Here is a 23,164-nt window from a genome sequence, read left to right as displayed (position 1 = left end):
TACTTTTACTCAAGTATGACAATTGGGTACTTTTTCCACCACTGCCTTTAGAAGGTTTTGAATAGGGTTGCAAAGGGAAAGTATATTACTGGAAACTTTCTAAACGAGCAGAATTTTAGTAAACTTTTAAGTATCTTTGGAATTTATCAGATGGCCTTATTATCTCTGGCCCTCTGTGTGACCATATCACATGTCAAATGTATAAAATAATAAAATAAGATGATTTTAAAATAAAAAATTGAATGACAAAGCTGTAAAACAAGGTCATATCTACAGTTGAAGTCAGAAGTTTACATACACTTAGGTTGGAGTCAATAAAACTCGTTTTTCAACCACTCCACAAATTTCTTGTTAACAAACTATAGTTTTGGCAAGTCGGTTAGGACGTCTACTTTGTGCATGACACAAGTAATTTTTCCAACAATTGTTTACAGACAGATTATTTCACTGTATCACAAATCCAGTGGGTCAGAAGTTTACATACACTAAGTTGAATGTGCCTTTAAACAGCTTTGAAAGTTCCAGAATATGATGTCATGGCTTTAGAAGTTTCTGATAGGCTAATTGACTGCATTTGAGTCAATTGGAGGTGTACCTGTGGATGTATTTCAAGGCTTTCATTACTTGACATAATGGGAAAATCAAAAGAAATCAGCCAAGACCGCAGAAAAAAGTTGTAGACCTCCACAAGGCTGGTTCATCCTTGGGAGCAATTTCCAAATGCTTGAAGGTACCACATTCATCTGTACAAACAGTAGTAAGCAAGTATAAACACCATGGGTCTACGCAGCCGTCATACTGCTCAGGAAGGAGAAGGGTTCTGTCTCCTAGAAATGAACGTACTTTAGTGCGAAAAGTGCAAATCAATCCCACAACAACAGCAAAGGACCTTGAAGATGCTGGAGGAAACAGGTATAAAAGTATATATATCCACAGTAAAACGAGTCCTATAACGACGTAACCTGAAAGGTCGCTCAGCAAGGAAGAAGCCGCTGCTCCAAAACCGGCATAAAAAAGCCAGACTATGGTTTGCAACTGCACATGGGCACAAATATCGTACTTTTTGGAGAAATGTCCTCTGGTCTGATGAAAAAAAAGAGAACTGTTTGGCTATAATGACCATCGTTATGTTTGGAGGAAAAAGGTGGATGATGCAAGCCGAAGAATACCATCCAAACCATGAAGCACGGGGGTGGCAGCATTATGTTGCGGGGGTGCTTTTCTGCAGGAGGGACTGGTGCACTTCAAAATTGATGGCTTCATGAGGGAGGAAAATTATGTGGATATATTGAAGCAACTTCTCAAGACAACATTCAGGAAGTTAAAGCTTGGTCGCAAATGGGTCTTCCAAATGGACAATGACCCCAAGCATACTTCCAAAGTTGTGACAAAATGGCTTAAGGACAAAGTCAAGGTATTGGAGTGGCCATCACAAAGCCCTGACCTCAATCCTATAGAAAATGCGTGGGCAGAACTGAAAAAGCGTGTGCGAGCAAGGAGGCCGACACACCTGACTCAATTCACCCAATTTATTGTGAGAAGCTTGTGGAAGGCTACCCAAAACGTTTGACCCATGTTAATAAACAATTTAAAGGCAATGCCACCAAATACTAATTGAGTGTATGTAAACTTCTGACCCACTGGGAATGTGATGAAAGAAATAAAAGCTGAAAGAAATAATTCTCTACTATTATTCTGACATTTGACATTCTTAAAATAAAGTGGTGATCCTAACTGACCTAAGAAAGGGAATTTTTACTAGGATTAAATGTCAGGAATTGAAAAGGAAAAACTGAGTGTAAATGTATATGACTTCAACTGTATGTACCATCAACTCAGTGAGTACCAAGTGTTTATTTTTAGGGTTTCAGCATGAAATATCCAATTGTTTTTACACACTTATTTATTTTACTATGTCAATATATCTTTGTTGTAAATGTTTTGCTGCCAGACAGCACTTGAGAAAATAAGTCAATAGTTGGAAGAGGTACAGAGTTCATTGTTGATTAGATGCTTTTTTCATTAATTTGGCTATTTTCTCTTGAACAATATGGTCTATCCACTAGAAACTCATGAACACAGATTAAAAAAGGAATACATTTTTAAAAAGTTATTCAAGTATGAATTACCAAAGTTACCATAAATTGCCATATATTACCTGTTAATTACCAAAATGACCAAAGATTCCGGTATGAGGGCACAAGGCGAGACCCAGATGCAGACACAGGAGGCAGATGGTTTGAGTCTTTGATATTTATTAATAATCCAAAAGGGGTAGGCAAGAGAATGGTCATGAGCAGGCAAAAGGTCAAAACCGGTTCAGAGTCCAGGAGGTACAGTGGGGCAGGCAGGCTCGAGGTCAGGGCAGGCAGAATGGTCCAGAAAACAGGCAAGGGTCAAAACCGAGAGGACTAGCGAAAGAGAATAGAAAAGGCAGGAGAACGGCAAAAACCACGCTGGTTGACTTGGAACATACAAGACAATCTGGCACAGACAGACAGAAAACACAGGTTTAAATACCCAGGGGATAATGGGGAAGATGGGTGACACCTGGAGGAGGTGGAGACAAGCACAAGGACAGGTGAAACAGATCAGGGTGTGACATCAGGTAACCTTGGTAAATTAGCGGTAGCTTTGCAACCCTAGTTGTGTGATGTAGAACTTCTTCTTTGTGTGCATGTCTTTTCCATGAGGTTAAGGAAAGAGTTGGCAGTAGTTTGTACATCATATTCTCAAATAGGGCTATCTTCTGAATACCACTCCTACCTTGTCACAACACAACGGATTGGCTCAAACGCATTAAGAAGGAAAGAAAGTCCACAAGTCCACAAATGAACTTTCAACAAGGCACACCTGTTAATTGAAATGCATTCCAGGTGACTACCTCATGAAGCTGGTTGAGAGAATGCCAAGAGTTTGCAAAGCTGTCATCAAGGCAAAGGGTGGCTACTTTGAAGAATCTAAAATCTAAAATTTATTTAGATTTGTTTAAAACTTTTTTGTTGGTTACTACATGATTCCATATGTGTTATTTCATAGTTTTGATGTCTTCACTATTATTCTACAATGTTGAAAATAGTAAAAAAATAAAGAAAAACCCTTGAATGAGTAGGTGTGTCCAAACTTTTGGCTGGTACTGTATGTGTGCGGTGTGTTTGTGGACGCACGTCCACGTGTAGGGGTGGTTGGGAGTCAGTGGTGTTAAGAGTGAGGATAGGTTATTATTGAGCAGTACTTCTAAAGCAGGTATATTGTTCAGAGTATAAAGTACAGCTTGTAAATGTTTGATGTTTGGCTACAGTATATGATGCAGTGTCGTTGAGAATAGATGTTATTTCACTCTCTAGATAAATGCAATGGCTAGAGCCAATGTAACTGTGTTAACTTAATCACATTTGAAAGGCAATGGCAGTTTTATGTACCATATGTTCAGCTGAAGTGTATCTATGGGAACAGCTTGAGCTGGAGCTCTTCAAATGTAATAATAGTGCAGGTATGCTCATTAACTTCCTTGGCCCATGTATGTAGGAGAGAGATGGGGTGTGTATGCGTGTGTGTGTGTGCACATGTGAATGAGTCTGCGCACAAACTATTTTAGGTGTTCATTCTGTCTGAAGGATGTACATCAATCAGATGAGATAAGCAGCTTTCATAAGCAAGCTGACTGGGTAAGAGAGAGAACTGCTGAAAGATTAATAAGATTTTTATTTTGCACCTGGGAATAATTATATTTTAGCATGTAGGAGAATATTTTCTCTCAACGTACTGCTAGCTACCCAGATGTGAATAAGTAGCATGCACTGTTCAAATGAATCATCCTATCAAAAGTAGTGTATCAAACTAGAGTAATAACGATACAAGTTCAAGCATAGGATCTTTCTTTGGGGGCTTTTCAATTGTTTTTGTGAAGTCAAATCAAATCAAATGTATTTATATAGCCCTTTGTACATCAGCTGATATCTCAAAGTGCTGTACAGAAACCCAGCCTAAAACCCCAAACAGCAAGCAATGCAGGTGTAGAAGCACGGTGGCTAGGAAAAACTCCCTAGAAAGGCCAAAACCTAGGAAGAAACCTAGAGAGGAACCAGGCTATGTGGGGTGGCCAGTCCTCTTCTGGCTGTGCGAGATTATAACAGAACATGGCCAAGATGTTCAAATGTTCATAAATGACCAGCATGGTCGAATAATAATAAGGCAGAACAGTTGAAACTGGAGCAGCAGCACGGTCAGGTGGACTGGGGACAGCAAGGAGTCATCATGTCAGGTAGTCCTGGGGCATGGTCCTAGGGCTCAGGTCCTCCGAGAGAGAGAAAGAAAGAGAGAATTAGAGAGAGCATATGTGGGGTGGCAGTCCTCTTCTGGCTGTGCCGGGTGGAGATTATAACAGAACATGGCCAAGATGTTCAAATGTTCATAAATGACCAGCATGGTCGAATAATAATAAGGCAGAACAGTTGAAACTGGAGCAGCAGCACGGCCAGGTGGACTGGGGACAGCAAGGAGTCATCATGTCAGGTAGTCCTGAGGCATGGTCCTAGGGCTCAGGTCCTCCGAGAGAGAGAAAGAAAGAGAGAAAGAGAAAATTAGAGAGAGCACACTTAAATTCACACAGGACACCGAATAGGACAGGAGAAGTACTCCAGATATAACAAACTGACCCTAGCCCCCCGACACAAACTACTGCAGCATAAATACTGGAGGCTGAGACAGGAGGGGTCAGGAGACACTGTGGCCCCATCCGAGGACACCCCCGGACAGGGCCAAACAGGAAGGATATAACCCCACCCACTTTGCCAAAGCACAGCCTCCACACCATCTTCAACCACCAACTTAACATCCTGAGACAATGCCGAGTATAGCCCACAAAGATCTCCGCCACGACACAACCCAAGGGGGGGGGGGGGGCAACCCAGACAGGAAGATCACATCAGTGACTCAACCCACTCAGGTGACACACCCCTCCCAATGACGGTATGAAAAAGCCCCAGTAAGCCAGTGACTCAGCCCCTGTAATAGGGTTAGAGGCAAAGAATCCCAGTGGAAAGAGGGGAACCGGTCAGATTATGCCAGCCAGCAGAAAGAGAAAGAACAACACTGTCTGTAGAAAGACGCACTGTCCCTTTAAGAGTCTACACCTCTGCTGTGATGTCACAGCTCCTTAGGGGAATAGTGTTGTCTCCTCCGGGACTAAAGTGACATGGCACTGTGTGTTTGCTGTCAGCTCAATCTATGATGCCACAGAGATGTCACAAAGCACTTTCCATTAGGACAAATGAACAGCTGCTCTGCTGTACTCTCTCCCTGCATGGCTGTCTCTCTGTCAGACCAACCAAATCAAACCACATTTAAATTTTAAGCCATTCTGTCTGACTGTCCGGGACCACTGTAAGTTTATCTCTCTTTTCTGTGGTCTGTCAGATGATGGGGGGATGGTGGGCTGCCGAGTAGGAGGGGTGGTGGAGGTGTAAAAAGATGAGTATGATGAGTGTGTGACGGTATAGTTTTATCACTGTGAGCAGAGAGCGGGAGAGGGAGAGAGAGATTTTCTTTCTCCTCTTCACTCCACTTATTAACGTTAATGCAGGATGAGCAGCCAATCGCCATATCCTAATCACATGTGGAGAGGAAGGCCAGGGACAGACCGACAGGCAGTGGTCATTGACAGCACATAGAGTGGATATCTCAACAAAGGCAATACATTTAGGGTCGTTGGCTTCCAACAGGCTCATAGTGCCAGCTGGCGTAGAATGATTGGAAAAGTTAAAAAGAAATAGGAAGTCATTTCCAAAGTGGTGTTAATGAGGTTTGATATTGACCCCCTGCTCCCATTATATCCCCATATTAGATCAATATGCATTGTCAGCAACAAGTGGGAAATGCACAGTGAGATATGCCAGGCCATTTTCATAGTAAACAAGAAGTATGCATTGTATGATGGCCCTAAAGACAATCTCTGCCCACTGGACACAGACATCAGTTCAACGTTTAGTTTTTGAAAAAAATTGAGGTTAAAATTTGGGTGAAAGAAATACGAAATTCCCCTACGTTGATTCCTTTTTTCAAATCCAATCAGTTTTCCACATTGATTCAACGTCATCACATTGATTTTCTTTGTTGCGATGACGTGGAAACAACGTTGATTCAGCCAGTGGGTGGATTTAAGAGTGGCTGCTTCCTCCCTCCTTCACCTGTTGATGGTCTGTTGAACTACAGTTGTGTCAGGTTGCAGGCGGGGGGACATTGTTATTGTGATGGGCCCATATCATATGAAATGGGTAGTGCTAGTGTTCACCACAGAGCTGTCAAACTGTTATTAGCAGGTCAACTCAATGGGATCATCCAGTCAGCTGATATGAGTCCAAATATGACAGCTGGTGAATGTATGGCTCTAATCCCTAGCAGGCAGCTAAGTTAAATCAGAGGGTGTATGTGTTTCTCCTCTGGCCTGCATTGAACTGACCTGGTTTGGACTCTACTGACCTGGTCATCCCTTCACTGTGTGTTAACAGAGCTCCCTTGCTCTATAATTGGTTCTGGGGCTGGCTCTGGGTCTGTTTGTCTCTCTCTCCGATATACACAAGAACACACACACACACCACAAGAACACAAAACAAGAACCCAGGATCACGCACACGCACGTGCACACACACACCCTGTCTGTGTGTGTATGACACACCAGGGCCAGTCTGAGTTAGTGGTTATTTCCCTCATCCTCTCACACCGCTGGTTACTTTGTGTCCTCAGAGGTATTGGGGTCTTATCAGTAGCAGGGCAGGGGCTCAGTGGTAACGGGCGACAGAGATTGAATACATCCTTCTGACCGCATGGCTGCTTGAGATGATTAAATGAAACCCGAATGGCCAGTGATCTTTCTCTGTGTGTGTGTGTGTGTGCGCAACAATTTGTCCTCCTCAAATCTTTCAATGCACCTTGAAGAAGGATCCCAAAAACCTGTTTACTATTCGTAGAGGCCGTTTCAAAGTATCACTGGAGGAGTGTGGCTATCCATTTACTCCTGCAACAAAATCACCACACTATTTAAGCAGAAGAATATTCAAGGCAGCTCATTATTAGAATTATTCAGGGATCCCTGATCAGTGGGACATCCCTGATTCCGTGCTCTGTCTGTGGTAATGGCTTTTGTGGGTTGTCTTATGCCTGTGGAATGGGAACGTTCCCTCTCCGCGGTGCACCGCACAGCCGCAGCGCTACGATCCACGGGGGTTCTTGGGGAGGGAGGGAGGCTGAGGTCTGGTCTGCAGCTACAGCAGCCTGCTATCCTGCTAATCAGCGTGTAAGTAGTGTGTAACTGTTGTAATCACAGGGGGAAAGCAGCCATAGAACAGGATGTCATGGTGCTTAGCAACAGGCCATGTTCCCTCCCATTGAGGATGCCGTTTGAGGTTTAACATTAGAATAGGGTTAGGTTTGTAAACTAGCTGTGTTACCCCAGGTATATTTTTCTTTCCCTCTTTTTCTCTGTTTCTTTTTCTTCCTTTCTCTCCTTTAGAAGAACATTTTGCTGCTGTCCTCTGTAGCCTAAATGACTGAGTTGTGTAAAGTTTGTTTTTGAAAGGGCTCTATTCCAACAACCAATGCATGGTGTTGGGAAGAGCGAGCGGTAATCTGTGACCCAAAATACCATCCTGACAGAAAACACCATCATCTGGAACACGGCACTGTCCTTAAACAGGGCGTTGTGTGCCTGATAGATTACTCTGTAAACTGTGATACAATAATGGTCCTGACAGAGAGAGAGGGAATTGCTTTCGGCTAGATGCATTAAGGCTCCTAGAGTATTCCTCTGCTTCACAATGCACACTACAACAAAGTGGCTGCCAAGCAGAATACATTCCTGATATGAATCAGATTAAGGGTTCTCTACAACAATAGGGTAGGAGTGACAATGAGAAACAAATGGAGATTCTGTGGGAAGGGCATAGGATAGAGCTCACTTGCATGCATGCACGTCTGTATTTCTTTCGTTCCACACAAACTAGTTTTTAGAGTCCTGCTGACTTACATATAAAACATTGATTGCTGCTGCTGCTGCTTCACTCCAGATAGCCTCAGTGCTGCTTCACTCAAGGATAGCCTCAGTGCTGCTTCACTCCAGATAGCCTCAGTGCTGCTTCACTCCAGACAGTCTCAGTGCTGCTTCAGCCCGGACAATCTCAGTGCTGCTTCACCCTGGACAATCTCAGTGCTGCATCACCCTGGACAGCCTCAATGCTGCTTCAGCCCGGACAGTCTCAGTGCTGCTTCACCCGGTCAGTCTCAGTGCTGCTTCACCCCGGACAGCCTCAGTACAGCCCTCAGACTGCTTAACCTGGCATTCACAGACACATAGTCTGCATCCCAAATGGCACCTTTTGTACCCTGGTCAAAAGTAGTGCACTATAAAGGGAATAGGGTGGGGATCACTTGATGATGATTATGGTTTTACACCAATGTCACAACATACACTGAGTGTACAAAACATTAACACCTTCCTAATATTTAGTTGTTAAAGGTGTTAAAAGCGTTCCACAGGGATGCTGGCCCATGTTGACTACAATGTTTTCCACAGTTGTGTCAAGTTGGTTGGATGTCAGTTGGGTGGTGGACTATTCTTGATACACATGGGAATCTGTTGAGCGTGAAATACCAGCATTGCAGTTCTTGACACAAACTGGTGTGCCTGGCACCTACTACCATACCGCATTCAAAGGCACTTAAATATTTTGTCTTGCCCATTCACCCTCTGAAAGGCACACATACACAATCCATGTCTCAATTGTCTGAAGGCTTAAAACATCTTCTTTAACCTGCCTTCTTCTACATGATTGAAGTGGATTTAACAAGTGACATCAATAAGGGATCATAGTGTAGCTTTCACCTGGTCAGTCACCTGGTCAGTTCTAATTTTAATTTGGGACACAGTGTCAGTGCCCCCTGACCACATACTCTGAGTCAAAAAAGTGAATGCAAAAAAGGTCAATGCAGATACTCCAGCTAGCTATTTGGTTAACGATTTAACATACTATTTAGCAGTCTTATGGCTTGCGGTTAGAAGCTGTTCAGGTTCCTGTTGGTTCCAGATTTGGTACAACGGTACAGCTTGCCGTGCGAGAACAGTCTATGACTTGGGTGGCTGGAGTATTTGAACATTTTTAGGGCCGTCCTCTGACACCTCCTGGTGTAGAGGTCCTGGATAGCATGGAGCTCGGCCCCATGATGTACTGGGCCGTACGCACTACTCTCTGTAATGCCTTGCGGTCGGATGCCAAGCAGTTGCCATACCAAGCAGTGATGCAGCCAGTCAAGATGCTCTCAATGGTGCAGCTGTATAACCTTTTGAGGATCTGAGGGCCCATGCCAAGTCTTTTCAGCCTCCTGAGGGTGAAGAGGCGTTGTCTTGCCCTCTTCACGACTGTGTTGGTGTGTGTGGACCATGATAGAGCCTTCGTGATGTGGACACTTGAAGCTCTTGAACCGCTCCAGAGAGAGGAGGGAGAGGAGTTTGACACTGGATTCAACTCAATAGCACTTGAGAGATGTAAATGATGTAAGTGAGATAAAACGTTATGCTTTTAATAGCCTCTAGATGTGAGTCACATTCGAGAGGAGCGGGATTCAGACTGGGCAACCTATCTTGAGAAACACCATACTTCCTCACTTGTCAGTCCCAAGTCCACTGAGGTGATGATGATGATGTTAATGATAAAATCCCTTATTTTTTTTAACCTAAAATCAAGGTTAAACCACTGTCCAACTGAAAGGGTGAACATGTTACTACAGTAAATAACAATTTGTTGAACGATTTGAATGAACATTCCAAAAAGTTACGTTGAACCCACAAGCAGCTAACACAAAATAAATGGAATGTCTTAGTTAACTTTAGCTTACTTTTGCAAACTATTTCCCTTGTTGAACGTACGTCTGCTATCTGTATGTGTGTTGACCAGTAATGTCTGTGTGTCTTGTTCCAGGCCATTGAATAGAAACCACCTGTTTATAATAAATGTGTGATAACCAGTAATGTCTCTATGTGTCCAGGTCAATACCTCTATAATGACACAAGTGTTGACCAGTCTCATCCCTCTGTCTCTTTCTGTCCCTCCAGTTCCAGGCCAATGTGGACGAGGGCTCCACAGGTGTGGCGGTCAACCTGACGGTGGATGACAGAGATGACCCGGCGACGGGGGCGTGGCGAGCCATTTACTCCATCATCAACGGTGACCCCACTCAGAACTTCGAAATCCAAACCAACCCCGACAACAACGAGGGCATGCTCTCTGTTGTCAAGGTAACCACAGGGCCCTAAAGTTCTCTCAATTGACCCTTCGCTAAGCCCTGCCCCAGAATTTTGGGCAACCAATTCCAGCGCTCCTGTGGATAGCAACTGTCGTTGAGTCCAACACCTCAGATAAGCTTATGTTTAAAACCCATGGATCCGATGAGGGAAATGGAAAAACTGAGTTTTCATTTTAAAAAATACATGATTTAAATGGCTAAATAATTGAACAGTGCAACAGGGGCACTCACAACTATGTAGGATGTTTACCCCTAAAGTAATTTACTAAGCTAGCAGACTGAATTTCAATATCTACCATTCATGAAAGCAATCTGTTCCAGTTTTCATGGTGTATTTCTGAGTCTTTCCCATTGCCCCTCTCAACTTAGATTGATCACCAATATAACCAATGAAAGCCAAGGATCTGGAGATGAAAATAATGAGTGTATCATGTTGATGTTGATTGGTCCAAAGTGCAGAAACACCTCCAAATGTTGCCATCTCCCAATGCCGAAAATGGGAGAGCTACAACCAAGAGCGACGCAGTCTAAACTAGCAATGGTCATAACAAACTAGCGTTCTTATTTCATTAACACTGTTAAGTACAAGCATTATATTATAGTTATAATATAGGTTGTAATATTTTAGAGAATAAACTAATGAATAATTGTATGGGATTTACAATGGCATAGTGCAAAGAAAACTACATTTTGACATACATTTATTAGCAAAAATTGACCAATTTCCCCCCTACATTCTAGAGCATTGAGTGAACACCCTAAATACTATGACACCTGAAATACAGAGCCCATTGAAGTCTTTTTTGATTCCGAAATTATACTATTGTTGCATTGCTTGATTCCTAGCTGATTAGCTAGCTCTCTTTGAAAACATTGCTAGTTAGCTATGATTAGTTTTCTCTGAATGTATGTTGCCTTCAGAAAGTATTCATATTCAGCCCTTGACTTAGCCCATTCCCTCAGCCCATTCCACAGTGTTGCAGCCTGAATTCAAAATGGATTACACATATTTTTCTCACACACATCTACAAACAGTAACCGTAATGACAAAGTAAAAACATGTTTTTAGAAATTTTTGATAAAAAAAAAAAAATCTAATTTACATAAGTATTCACACCGTGTTAGATTCACATTTGGCAGTGATTACAGCTGTTGATTCTTTCTGGGTAAGTCTCTGCAACATTTGTCCATGTAACGGCTTTCTTTGGGTGAAGTAGAGTCGGAACAAAATGCAGCGTGGCTATTGCGATCCATGTTTATTTAATAATAAAGAAACACAAACTGTACAAAAACAATAAACATAATGTGAAAACCGAAACAGCCTAAACTGGTGCAAACTAACTCCGCGACAGAAACAAGGACACTAAGGACAATCACCCACCAACACACAGTGAAACCCAGGCTACCTAAATATGGTTCCCAATCAGAGACAATGACTAACACCTGCCTCTGATTGAGAACCATATCAGGCCAGACATAGAAATAGACAAACAAGACATCCAACATAGAATGCCCACCCAGCTCACGTTCTGACCAACACTAAAACAAGGAAAACACACACGAACGATGGTCAGAACGTGACAGTACCCCCCCCCCCCCCCCTCCAAGGTGCGGACTCCGGATGCACAACCTAAACCTATGGGGGAGGGTGTGGGTGGGCCTCTGTCCGCGGTGGCGGCTCTGGCGCTGGACGTGGACCCCACTCCATAATAGTCTTAGTCCACCTCCTTAGCGTCCCTAGATAGGTTACCCTCCTTAATGGCAGCTCGGGACAGAGGGGCAGCTCGGGACAGAGGGGCAGCTCGGGACAGAGGGACAGCTCGGGACAGAGGGACAGCTCGGGACAGAGGGGTAGCTCAGCACTGAGAGGAAGCTCAGCACTGAGAGGAAGCCCAGGCAGGTAGTTGGCTCTGGCAGATCCCGGCTGGCTGGCAGTTCTGGCAGATCCCGGCTGACTGGCGGATCCTGGCTGACTGGCGGATCTGGAAGATCCTGGCTGAATGGCGGATCCTGGCTGAATAGCGGATCTGGAAGATCCTGGCTGACTAGCAGCTCTGGCTGCTCCATGCTGACTGGCAGCTCTGGCTGCTCCATGCTGACCCATGCTAAATTTGCAGCTCTGGCTGCTCCATGCTGACTTGCAGCTCTGGCTGCTCCATGCTGACTGGCGGCTCTGGCTGCTCCATGCTGACTGGCGGCTCTGGCTGCTCCATGCTGACTGGCGGCTCTGGCTGCTCCATGCTGACTGGCGGCTCTGGCTGCTCCATGCTGACTGGCGGCCCTGGCTGCTCCATGCAGACTGGCAGCTCTGACGGCATCCTGCAGACTGGCAGCTCTGGCGGCTCCTTGCAGACTGGCAGCTCCTTGCAGACTGGCAGCTCCTTGCAGACTGGCAGCTCCTTGCAGACTGGCAGCTCCTTGCAGACTGGCAGCTCCTTACAGACTGGCAGCTCTATGCAGACTGGAGACTCCGGGCAGCGCTGTAGAGACGGAGGGCTCTGGCAGCGCTAAGCAGGCGGGAGACTCCGGCAGCGCTGGAGAGGAGGAAGGCTCTGGCAGCGCTAAACAGGCGGGAGACTCCGGCAGCGCTGGAGAGGAGGAAGGCTCTGGCAGCGCTGGACAGGCGAGGCGCACTGTAGGCCTGATGCGTGGTGCTGGCACTGGTGGTACTGGGCCGAGAACACGCACAGGAAGCCTGGTGCGGGGAGCTGCCACCGGAGGGCTGGTGCGTGGAGGTGGTACTGGGTAGACCGGACCGTGCAGGCGCACTGGAGCTCTTGAGCACCGAGCCTGCCCATCCTTACCTGGTTGAATGCTCTCGGTCGCCCTGCCAGTGCGGCGAGGTGGAATAGCCCGCACTGGGCTATGCAGGCGAACCGGAGACACCGAGCGCAAGGCTGGTGCCATGTAAGCCGGCCCAAGGAGACGCACTGGAGACCAGATGCGTAGAGCCGGCTTCATGGCACTTGGCTCGATGCTCACTCTAGCCCAGCCGATACGCGGAGCTGGAATGTACCGCACCGGGCTATGCACCCGCACTGGAGACACCGTGCGCACCACAGCATAACACGGTGCCTGCCCGGTCTCTCTAGCCCCCCGGTAAGCACAGGGAGTTTGCGCAGGTCTCCTACCTGGCGTAGCCATACTCCCTGTGAGCCCCCCCCCAAGGGGCTGACTCTCAGGCTTCCATCCACGTCGCCGTGCTGCCTCCTCATACCAGTGCCTCTCTGCTTTCGCCGCCTCCAGTTCCTCTTTGGGGATGGCGATATTCTCCAGGCTGTGCCCAGGGTCCTTTACCGTCCAATTCGTCCTCCCAAGTCCATTTCACCAAGTAGTGCAGCCTCTCCCACTGCGTCTGCTGCTCCTGCTGCTGCTGCCTCTGTTCCTGCTGCTGCTTTTGCCGTTGCCCGTTACCACACCGCTCCTCTAACGAGGAGGTGTAGCAAGGATCGGACCAAAATGCGGCGTGTAGATTGCGATCCATGTTTATTAAACTGAAGCAACACGAATCTAAATACAAACACTACAAAACAATAAACGTAACGAAAACCGAAACAGCCTAATACTCGTGCACATAAACACAGAACACGGACATCAGGACAATCACCCACCAACACACAGTGAAACCCAGGCTACCTAAATATGGTTCCCAATCAGAGACAATGACTAACACCTGTCTCTGATTGAGAACCATATCAGGCCAGACATAGAAATAGACAAACAAGACATCTAACATAGAATGCCCACCCAGCTCACGTCCTGACCAACACTAAAACAAGGAAAACACACACGAACGATGGTCAGAACGTGACAGTCCATTATTCTTTTAAAAATTCTTCAAGCTCTGTCAAATTGGTTGTTGATCATTGCTAGACAACAATTATCAGGTCTTGCCATAGATTTTCAATTACATTTAAGTCAAAACCGTAACTCAGCCATTCAGGAACATTCACTGTCTTCTTGATAAGCCACTCCAGTGTACATTTGGCTTTGTGTTTTAGTTTTTAAGCAGACTGAACCAGGTTTTCCTATGGGATTTTGCCTGTGCTTAGCTCAATTTTATCCTGAAAAATCCACAGTCCTTAAAGATTACAAGCATACCCATGACATGATGCAGCCACCGCTATGCTTGAAAATATAGAGAGTGGTACTCAGTAATGTTGTATTGGATTTGCACCAAATATAACACTTCCTATTCAGGACAAAAAGTTAATCACTTTGCCACATTTTTGCACTATTACTTTATTTCCTTGTTGCAAACAGGATGCATGTTTTGGAATATTTTTATTCTGTACAGGTGTCCTTCTTTTCACTCAGTTAATTATACTGAACCAAAATATAAACACAACATGTAACAATTTCAACGATTTTACAGAGTTACAGTTCATATAAGGAATCAGTCAATTGAAATGCATTTATTTGGCCATTATCTATGGATTTCACATGACTGTGAATACAGATATACATATACAAAAAAGGTAGGGGTATAGATCAGAAACCCAGTCAGTATCTGGTGTTACCACCATTTTCATTATGCAGCGTGACACATTTCCTTTGCATAGAGTTGATTAGGCTGTTGATTGTGGCCTGTGGAATGTTGTCCCACTCCTCTTCAAAGGTTGTGCAAAGTTGCTGGATATTGACAGGAACTGGAACACGCTGTCGTATACATCAAATTAGAGCATCCCAGACATGTTCAATGGGTGACATGTCTGGTGAGTATGTAGGCCATGGAAGAACTGGGGCATTTTCAGCTTCCAGGAATTGTGTACAACGACATGGGGTCATGCATTATCATGCTGAAACATGAGGTAATGGCGGCGGATGAATAGTATGACAATGGGCCTCAGGATCTTGTCATGGTATCTCTGGGCATTCAAATTGCCATCAATAAATTTAAATTGTGTTCGTTGTCCGTAGCTCATGCCTGCCAATACCATAACCCTACCGACACCATTCGGGGGCATTCTGTTCACAACGTTGACATCACCAAATCGCTCACCCACACGATGACATACACATGGTCTGCGGTTGTGAGGACGATTGAACATACTGCCAAATTCTCTAAAACGATTTTGGAGGCAGCTTATGGTAGAGAAATGAATACATTATCTGGCAACAGCTCTGGTGGACATTCCTGCAGTCAGCATGCCAATTGCACGCTCCCTCAAAACTTGAGACATCTGTGGCATTGTGTTGTGTGATAAAACTGCACATTTTAGAGCGCCCTTTTATTGTCCCAAGCACAAGGTGCACATGTGTACTGATCATGCTGTTTAGCTTCTTGAAATTCCACACCTGTCAGGTGGATAGATGGTCTTGTCAAAGGAGAAATGCCCACTAAAAGGGATGTAAATAAATGTATGCACAACATTTGAGAGAAATAGACGTTTTGTGAGTATGTAACATTGGGACCAACACTTTAAATGTTGCATTTATATTTTTGTTCAGAGTAGGTTTGTTTGTGGAGGAATTACAATGTTGTTCCATCCTCAGTTTTGTTCTATCACAGCCATTAAACTCTGTAATTGTTTTAAAGTCACTACTGGAATCATGGTGAAATCCCTGAGCGGTTTCCTTCCTCTCTGGCAACTGAGTTAGGAGGGACGCCTGTATCTTTGTTGTAGCTGGGTGTATTGATAAACCATCCAAAGTGTAATTAAGGGATACCAGGGATATTCAGTGTCTGCTTTTTTAGAAATAATTTACCTATCTAATAACAGGTACCCTTCTTTGTGAGGCATTATAAAACCTCTTTGTGGTTGAATCTGTGTTTGACATTCACCACTCTATTGAGGGACCTTACAGATAATTGTATGTGTGGGGTACAGAGATCAGGTAGTCATTCAAAAATCATGTTAAACACTATTACTGCACACAGAGTGAGTCCATGCAACTTATGTAACTTGTTAAGCGACATTTTTACTCTTGAATTTATTTAGGCTTGTCATAAAAAAGTGGTTGAATACTTATTGACTCAAGACATTTCAGCTTTTCATTCGTTTTGTATTAATTTGTGGAACATAAAAAAACAAACATAATTCCACTTTGACATTATGGGGTATTGTGTGTATGCCAGTGACAATTTAATCCATTTTAAATTCAGTCTGTAACACAACAAATTGTGGAAAAGGTCAAGGGGTGTGAATAATTTCTGTAGGCACCCTCTATTGGCGAGCTACTGTAAATTGGCTATATTAGGAAGAACATTCTCTCATCTACTGTCGACATCAGCAAACAGTTTGAGAGCACTGTTAGCTCCAAAAATGGTTAATAGCTTTGAATTCATGCACAGTGCATTCAGAGCCTCCTATGTGTAGAAAAACACTGCTTTCACAAGCCCCATGTCGGCATAAAGAGGGTATTGATCTACAGGTAAGTCTCTAGCATAAACACACGGGGAGCTATTCAAAATTCTAAATGACGTCACGTGTGACATGCGGTGCATTCAATCGACTCTTTAAGAACAAACACACTTTGACAGCATTGTGATTGTATACTAAAACAATACTCTCAGTTAGTATTAGATATAATGTCACGGCCCCGCTCGCCTTGGGGGAAAACATTCCATGGTTACCTTGGTTACCCTATTGGCTCACAGAAAAAACTTGACCTTTTTAAGTAAAGTACAACATGTCTAAAAATGGATGGGGTCAATTGAAAATAATGGACCTACATTCACAGTCTCTTCACTCTGTCCAGCTTGGTAACAGTCATTGCGACAAAAGCTAGACAGTCAGGGATCATCAGAAATTCCAAAAGCAATGAGTTGTTGCAGATTTTGATGGCAAGGAAATATATTAGTATTTAAGTGTGGTCTGTGAACACCGATTGTGGCCCCTGGGGGAAAATGAGTTTCACACCCCTGCTATAGTGGTTTGAAAGGGGAATTGGGCTTCCCTGGAAAATGTTGACTGAGGTTGCAATAGTATAGGGGGCGGGGCTTAGCAACGGGTCAAATATCTCTCTCAATTATCTCTCAAATTACTCTCCTATCTCTCTCAATCCTCCTAATGATGAATGAGCTAAAACAGGTATTGTTTGTGGTATCATTACACAACGGGTGGGTCTAATATTGAATGCTGATTGGTTAAAAAAAATGCATTCCAGCTGGTGTCCCTTCCACAAGTGACCACCAGCTAAATCTATGACGTTAAAATGCCTATTTACTCTGTTCCATCTGACTGCACAATCCACTGTCTCATCAGCCCAGCCAGGCAATGTATAAACTTGATCTCCACTATAAAAAGCATCTAGACATTATCTCCCAATTTCTTTTAGACTAACATTTAGTTTAACAGAGATTTGTATAAACCTTAATGTCTGTCTCTCCGACATTTGCAACATTGTTTCAATATTCAAATTAGATATCCATCTGTCCCATAGTAATGAACATGTTGGGAGTCAGGACGAGACAGAAAGGCAGGCAGCATTTCTCAGCCGGTCGAAATCATGAATCAGCTGGCATCAATTTTATGGATATATACAAAGAAATTCAATTGGAAAAAAAGGTCAAATGAAACGCAGCTAATTGGCAGCTTTCCAGCTTCAGTTTGAAGTGATTGTGTTCCTGTAACTGTGTTGTTGGCGAACTCCTCTGAACAACAGTGTCCTGACGAGTGAGCACATTCTCTATGCCAGGCAAAATCGCACCTCATTAGCTCATTGTTATGGATGAATTTAAATAAATGTAACTAGAAAAAAGCTTAAACAAATGCAAATGCAGCTACTTTTCTGTTATTCTGTCTGAACTTTTTGACGTGACTGTAAGTTAGCCGTAGTTGACTAGCTAGCAAGCAAGGGATAAGAACGTTGCCAGCCAGTTTGGCAATGGAACATTTAGAATGAACGACTGGGTTGTTTCCATAGATACAGAACAAAAAGACTGAACGACTGGGTCACTTCTCTAGCAACCCTAGATTTGTGTCGGGACTAAATCTTGTGGAAGGATGAAAATGTGCTTTTAATGAAAATATGTCAATCATTATTTGAATATGTTGGTAACCCGTTGTATAACAGTTATAATGCCCTCAAAGTCGGTGTTTGGAGGATATATTGGCACGGTCTTGGGCCTAACAACACCCGTGCCAATATATCCTCCAAACACAGGCTTCTCGGGCATTATCACTTAATTATAACAGGCAGGGTGGATGGTGATATTTCTGCACAATCTGGCCTATTCACTGGAGATATGAACATACAGGTTGCACACTAAAGATCCTGTAACACTCATAGCTTTTATTGCTCTCATTATTCCAATAAATCCATACAATTTAGCAAAATAAATAGGATACAGGACTACAGAATAGCTGTAACCTTACTAACATTTTATATTTTTTCTCTAGCACACTGCAGTTTGGCTCTTTACTCAGTTTGCTGCTGTCCTCCATTTTCCCACTTTTTCTTAAAAATGTAATCTCCCCTTCACCTCTTTGTTGCTGTCCTACCGGTCTTATCATCTCCCTACCGGTCTTATTGTCTCCCTTCTGTTCCTTACATGTTTTCTCTTCTCACCTCCTTCACTTCTTTCCTCTCCCCCCAGCCTCTGGACTATGAGAGTGTAGTGTTCCACACGCTGCTGATCAAGGTGGAGAACGAGGACCCCCTGGTGCCAGATGTGGGCTACGGCTCCAGCTCTACGGCCACCGTACACATCACTGTCCTGGACGTCAACGAGGGGCCCGTCTTCTTTCCTGACCCCCTCCAGGTCACTAAGATGGAGAACATCCCCCTGGGCAGTTTTGTGGCCTTGCTCAACGCCACTGACCCAGACGTTCTCCAATCACAGAGCATCAGGTGAGTGATGAGGTCATCAACCTCCGGCCAGGAGTCCTGGCTTTGGTTGTAACCTGAATGTCATCTCATGGATATTGAGGTCCACACTGACTGACAGCTTGACAACAATGAGCTGTGTGCAGGTCTGTTTATGTGCAGTAAATCTCATAAGGCTTTGATTCCACAGATGTTCCTCACAGTTATTGATTGAAAGTTGTCAAGGGGGACAATCAGGGTTCAACTTAGTTTGACAAACAACAATGATGTACAATGAATTTGTTCTTACCCTTTTAATCTTTATCCTCACTCACCTTCAGAGTTTGTCTATGGTGTTGAAAGAAAGAGATTCTTCAGAGTGAGCTCCTCTATGTTAGTGTGACAAGGTGATTTAACAAAGACACATCGGAAGCCATGACAGCACATCTCTTGGTTTCCAGACATCTCTCCATCTGTTCTGGCTCACACCTCTCTCCATCCCTCTATCCCTCAGTTGTCCCTCCCTGTCTGTCACCAGACACACTATTAATGGACATCTTATACATGTCAGCAAACCGCCTTCGCATAAAACTGCCTGTCTGGCTGTCAACTTTTTGTAAACACTCAAATTATTCCTCTGTCACCGGGGTGGCCTATTACTATAGAGGTGTGTTCAGGTCAACTGTTTTCACCCCAGTCAAATCATACCTGGCCCACTTTAGAGCCTCATTAACTTTAACTATGTGTAACACTCTAATCATTCCCACACTGTCTGTCTAGGAGGTCCATTACTTTTTGCTGTGTGTAACAGTCAAATCGTTCCCTGGCAGCCCTGGAGAGCCATTAGGTGAACTTCTCTTGCTTTACAAGAGGGGAAAGTCGTGATTGCTTTATGGGCTTTTAGCACAGATTTATGCTCAATTTGGGATGCTCCAGTTAGCGAATGGTTGGTGTTACATAATATTTAAAAGAGTTTTATGTAAATATATCAGGCCATAAATGACCCCTGAAATAAAACGCAGCAGATGATGACATTACAGCTACTATATGATTATTGTTTCTTGTAGTTTATGAGCAGTAAAACCTCCTCACTGTATTACAGCCAAATGCAATAGGTTGGCTTTACTGTATGTCGCCTGAGTAGGATTTTGCTAAACTCTGGGTTTGAATTATTCTTACTGTCCTGGTTTTGGTATTACCCTGTGTGTAACGAGTGCGCTGAGAGTCGGGAAGCAAGTTCAGGGAGTGAGTGTTTTAATAAATAAACGTAACATAATACAAACCAAGAACAACGCACAGACATGAAACAGAAACGATGACGCCTGGGGAAGGAACCAAAGGGAGTGACATATATAGGGCAGGTAATCAAGGAGGTGATGGAGTCCAGGTGAGTCTGACTATGCGCAGGTGCACGTAACGATGGTTACAGGTGTGCGCCATAATGAGCAGCCTGGTGACCTAGAGGCTGGAGAGGGAGCACACGTCACACTCTGGATATGGGCCTAAATATGCATGTTTGGTGAAAAAGACCAACAAGCAGTAATGGTTCTTTCCATCCCCTCATTTCTTCTGAAGAGTTCTGATGTTGTTGGACCCTCTTTTCCTCCATTCATTCCTCTCCTTTTAGTCAATATTTATTTATCCTCTATTTCCTTCTTCAGATGAGGCACTCATGCCCTTTTCTTTCATTATCATTCAAAAACAGCCGATCCTCTTCCACATTTCACCTCTCCATCATACCCTCTCCTCATTTGCGCTCTCTGTTCTATATTGCTGGTACTTGATCTTTCTCTATTCTATGCCATCCTTCCAACAGATGAAATTATTTAAATATTCTTTCATTCACTATAGGATTACATGTGTCCTCCACTTCTTTGCTCTCATCCCTGAGTTAAATCCTGTCTTTTTCTCTCTGTTCCATGCACATATATAAAGGTTCAGGGGATTTGATGTGTACTGTGTGGTGAGTGTGTTCTGGATGTTAGTGCAGACTTTGGGAGTGTCCTGTGATCCTGTTATACAGGTCATTTTGATTTATTCATGCCCATAGAAGAGTCTGTATTCCAGCAACTACACTCTTAGAAATAAATGTGTTGAGTAGAACCATACAGGTTTCTTTGGTTTGACTCCATAGGGGAACCCTTTTTGGTGCTGGGTAGAACCCACTATGTAGGGTTCTTCAAAGAACCCCCTTTATATGTTTTTTTTACCTAGAACCCTCAAAGGGTTCTGTCTAGAACTGCCTATAAAGGGTTCTACCGAGAACCATTTTATCTTTGGATGGTTCTTACTAAACTCAGACAAAAAAATAAACGTCCTCTCACTGTCAACTGCGTTTATTTTCACTGAGAACTCAACGAGCTGGTTTGAGCCACAGCATTTTATAGCAAAGTCCATCCTCCTTCAGTCTACATGACACACAACAGATGGTTCTCCATCTACATCGCTTGCTGTTTAGGGTTTTAGGCTGGGTTTCTGTCTAGCACTTTGTGACATCAGCTGATTGGCTTTATAAATACATTTTATTGATTGCTTGATTGGAATGGGTCACAAGGTTAAGATTTGTATGAAGATACTTAGAATTCACAGCAGACAGTATCTGCTGTACAAACAGTTAGCATTGTGTAGAGACCAGTGTCTGGCCCCTCAACTCTAAACTGGAGCCATCTCCCCAATAACTCATGCTCTGGAATGCGGTATCCCCAAAGACATCGTAAATCTCCTGTCAGTGTTATCTCCCAGAGGCCCACTTTCAGTTCACACAGACACAATAGAGTTATAAGAACCCTCTATTCTGTTGCATAAAACCATTTGATGCAATAAAAGTATTATAACATAATCTTGTAATTTCCAACATACCCACCAGCCTTGTTAAAATGTAGTTCTTTATGACAGTACATTACATACTGTATATCATAAGGTCTTTCTTTGAGGGCCTAGTTATACCCTAACATAGTGGTGTTAGGAATCTCCTGGTTTGCAAAGTGATGTATAATTCCAATTGGATCCAGCCAGAGTTAGGATATACAACAAGTGGAATTGTTAATCATCCGCCACCTACATTCAGAATGACTGCCAGGGTAGGGAAGATTGAATACTGAGAATACCTCTGCCAGGGTAGGGAAGATTGAATACTGAGAATACCTCAATCTAAACTGGAACAACCATCTCAATAACGGGTGTAATACATCCAATTACTAACAGATTGGATTAGTTTAGAAAACGGTATGTTATTTATCTTTGTGTTGCATAACATTGGTCAACCAATCAATGTACATGCAAAAACACATATACAGTTTTACAGTAAAACGAGCATGCTGGGAAATATTAGATATGCTTCTATGTAGAACCCTTCTTGCCTTCCAAATAATTATTCTTTGAATTCTTCCCTTTCTTCCAAAAATTGTTCTTAGGATGTTAAAGGTCCTAGCTCGAACCATTTGACTTACAAAGAACTCTTGTCTTCCAAAAAGTGTTGTTCTGATCAAAACGATTCTTGGTAGAACCCTATCCCTCTGCAAATAACCCGTTTGGAACCCTTTTTTCTAAGAGTGCACTTACCTATGGCATAGTCATCTTACAAGTGGCCTGCTTCTTACTACCTCGCTCTCTTCCTCTCTCTTGTATCTGTTTCTCTCTGTATTCATCCCTCTCTATCTCTCTTTCTGGCTCTTTTATGTCTTTTGATCACCTTTTGCCAGTGAAACGGATTTTGAAGTGCCATAGCCTTAACCTAAGGCCAGAGGAGAATGAGGACAGGGGAAGACGTTGGGAGCTGGAGATAGGGAAAGAGTATATAGAGAGCAGTGACGGAGAAAAATGGGGAGAAGGCAGCACATACATGTTCTGAGTTCCTGCTAGTTGTTCTCCCCACTATTCTAAGCAGGAATGACTGAAAGTTGACTAATTTGAAAAATAATCAAAGAAGGCTGATGAACTACTAATACGTCTATTCAGATAGTGTGTGCAAAGACTAAAGATCAGCCTTCAAAACAATTTTTCCTTTTCATTAGTCCTACCTTGTAACCAATGTTAATTGTGGATCCATCACATTCCCTGATTATTTTCAAAGACTGAGCCTGCTGGAGGTTGTTCCATACGAGCTAGGACAAGAACG

At 43.6% G+C, this 23,164-nt stretch overlaps 1 protein-coding gene across 1 annotated transcript in view; it reads left to right on the top strand.

The window, feature by feature from the left end:
* Positions 1-23,164, top strand: part of cdh13 (cadherin 13, H-cadherin (heart)) — a 518,891-nt gene that overhangs the window by 403,910 nt on the left and 91,817 nt on the right. The window contains exons 9-10 of the mRNA XM_036954055.2: positions 10,106-10,288; positions 18,839-19,092. Coding sequence (XP_036809950.1) covers positions 10,106-10,288; positions 18,839-19,092 — 437 coding nt within the window. The remainder of the gene's footprint in view (positions 1-10,105; positions 10,289-18,838; positions 19,093-23,164) is intronic.

The sequence above is a fragment of the Oncorhynchus mykiss genome, chromosome 2 (genome assembly GCF_057628025.1).
Source record: "Oncorhynchus mykiss isolate SJ-2025 chromosome 2, ASM5762802v1, whole genome shotgun sequence".
In the NCBI taxonomy this organism is placed as follows: Eukaryota; Metazoa; Chordata; class Actinopteri; order Salmoniformes; family Salmonidae; genus Oncorhynchus; species Oncorhynchus mykiss.
Note: the sequence above shows the minus strand (reverse complement) of the source record. Positions and strands in the feature narration are given on the sequence as shown.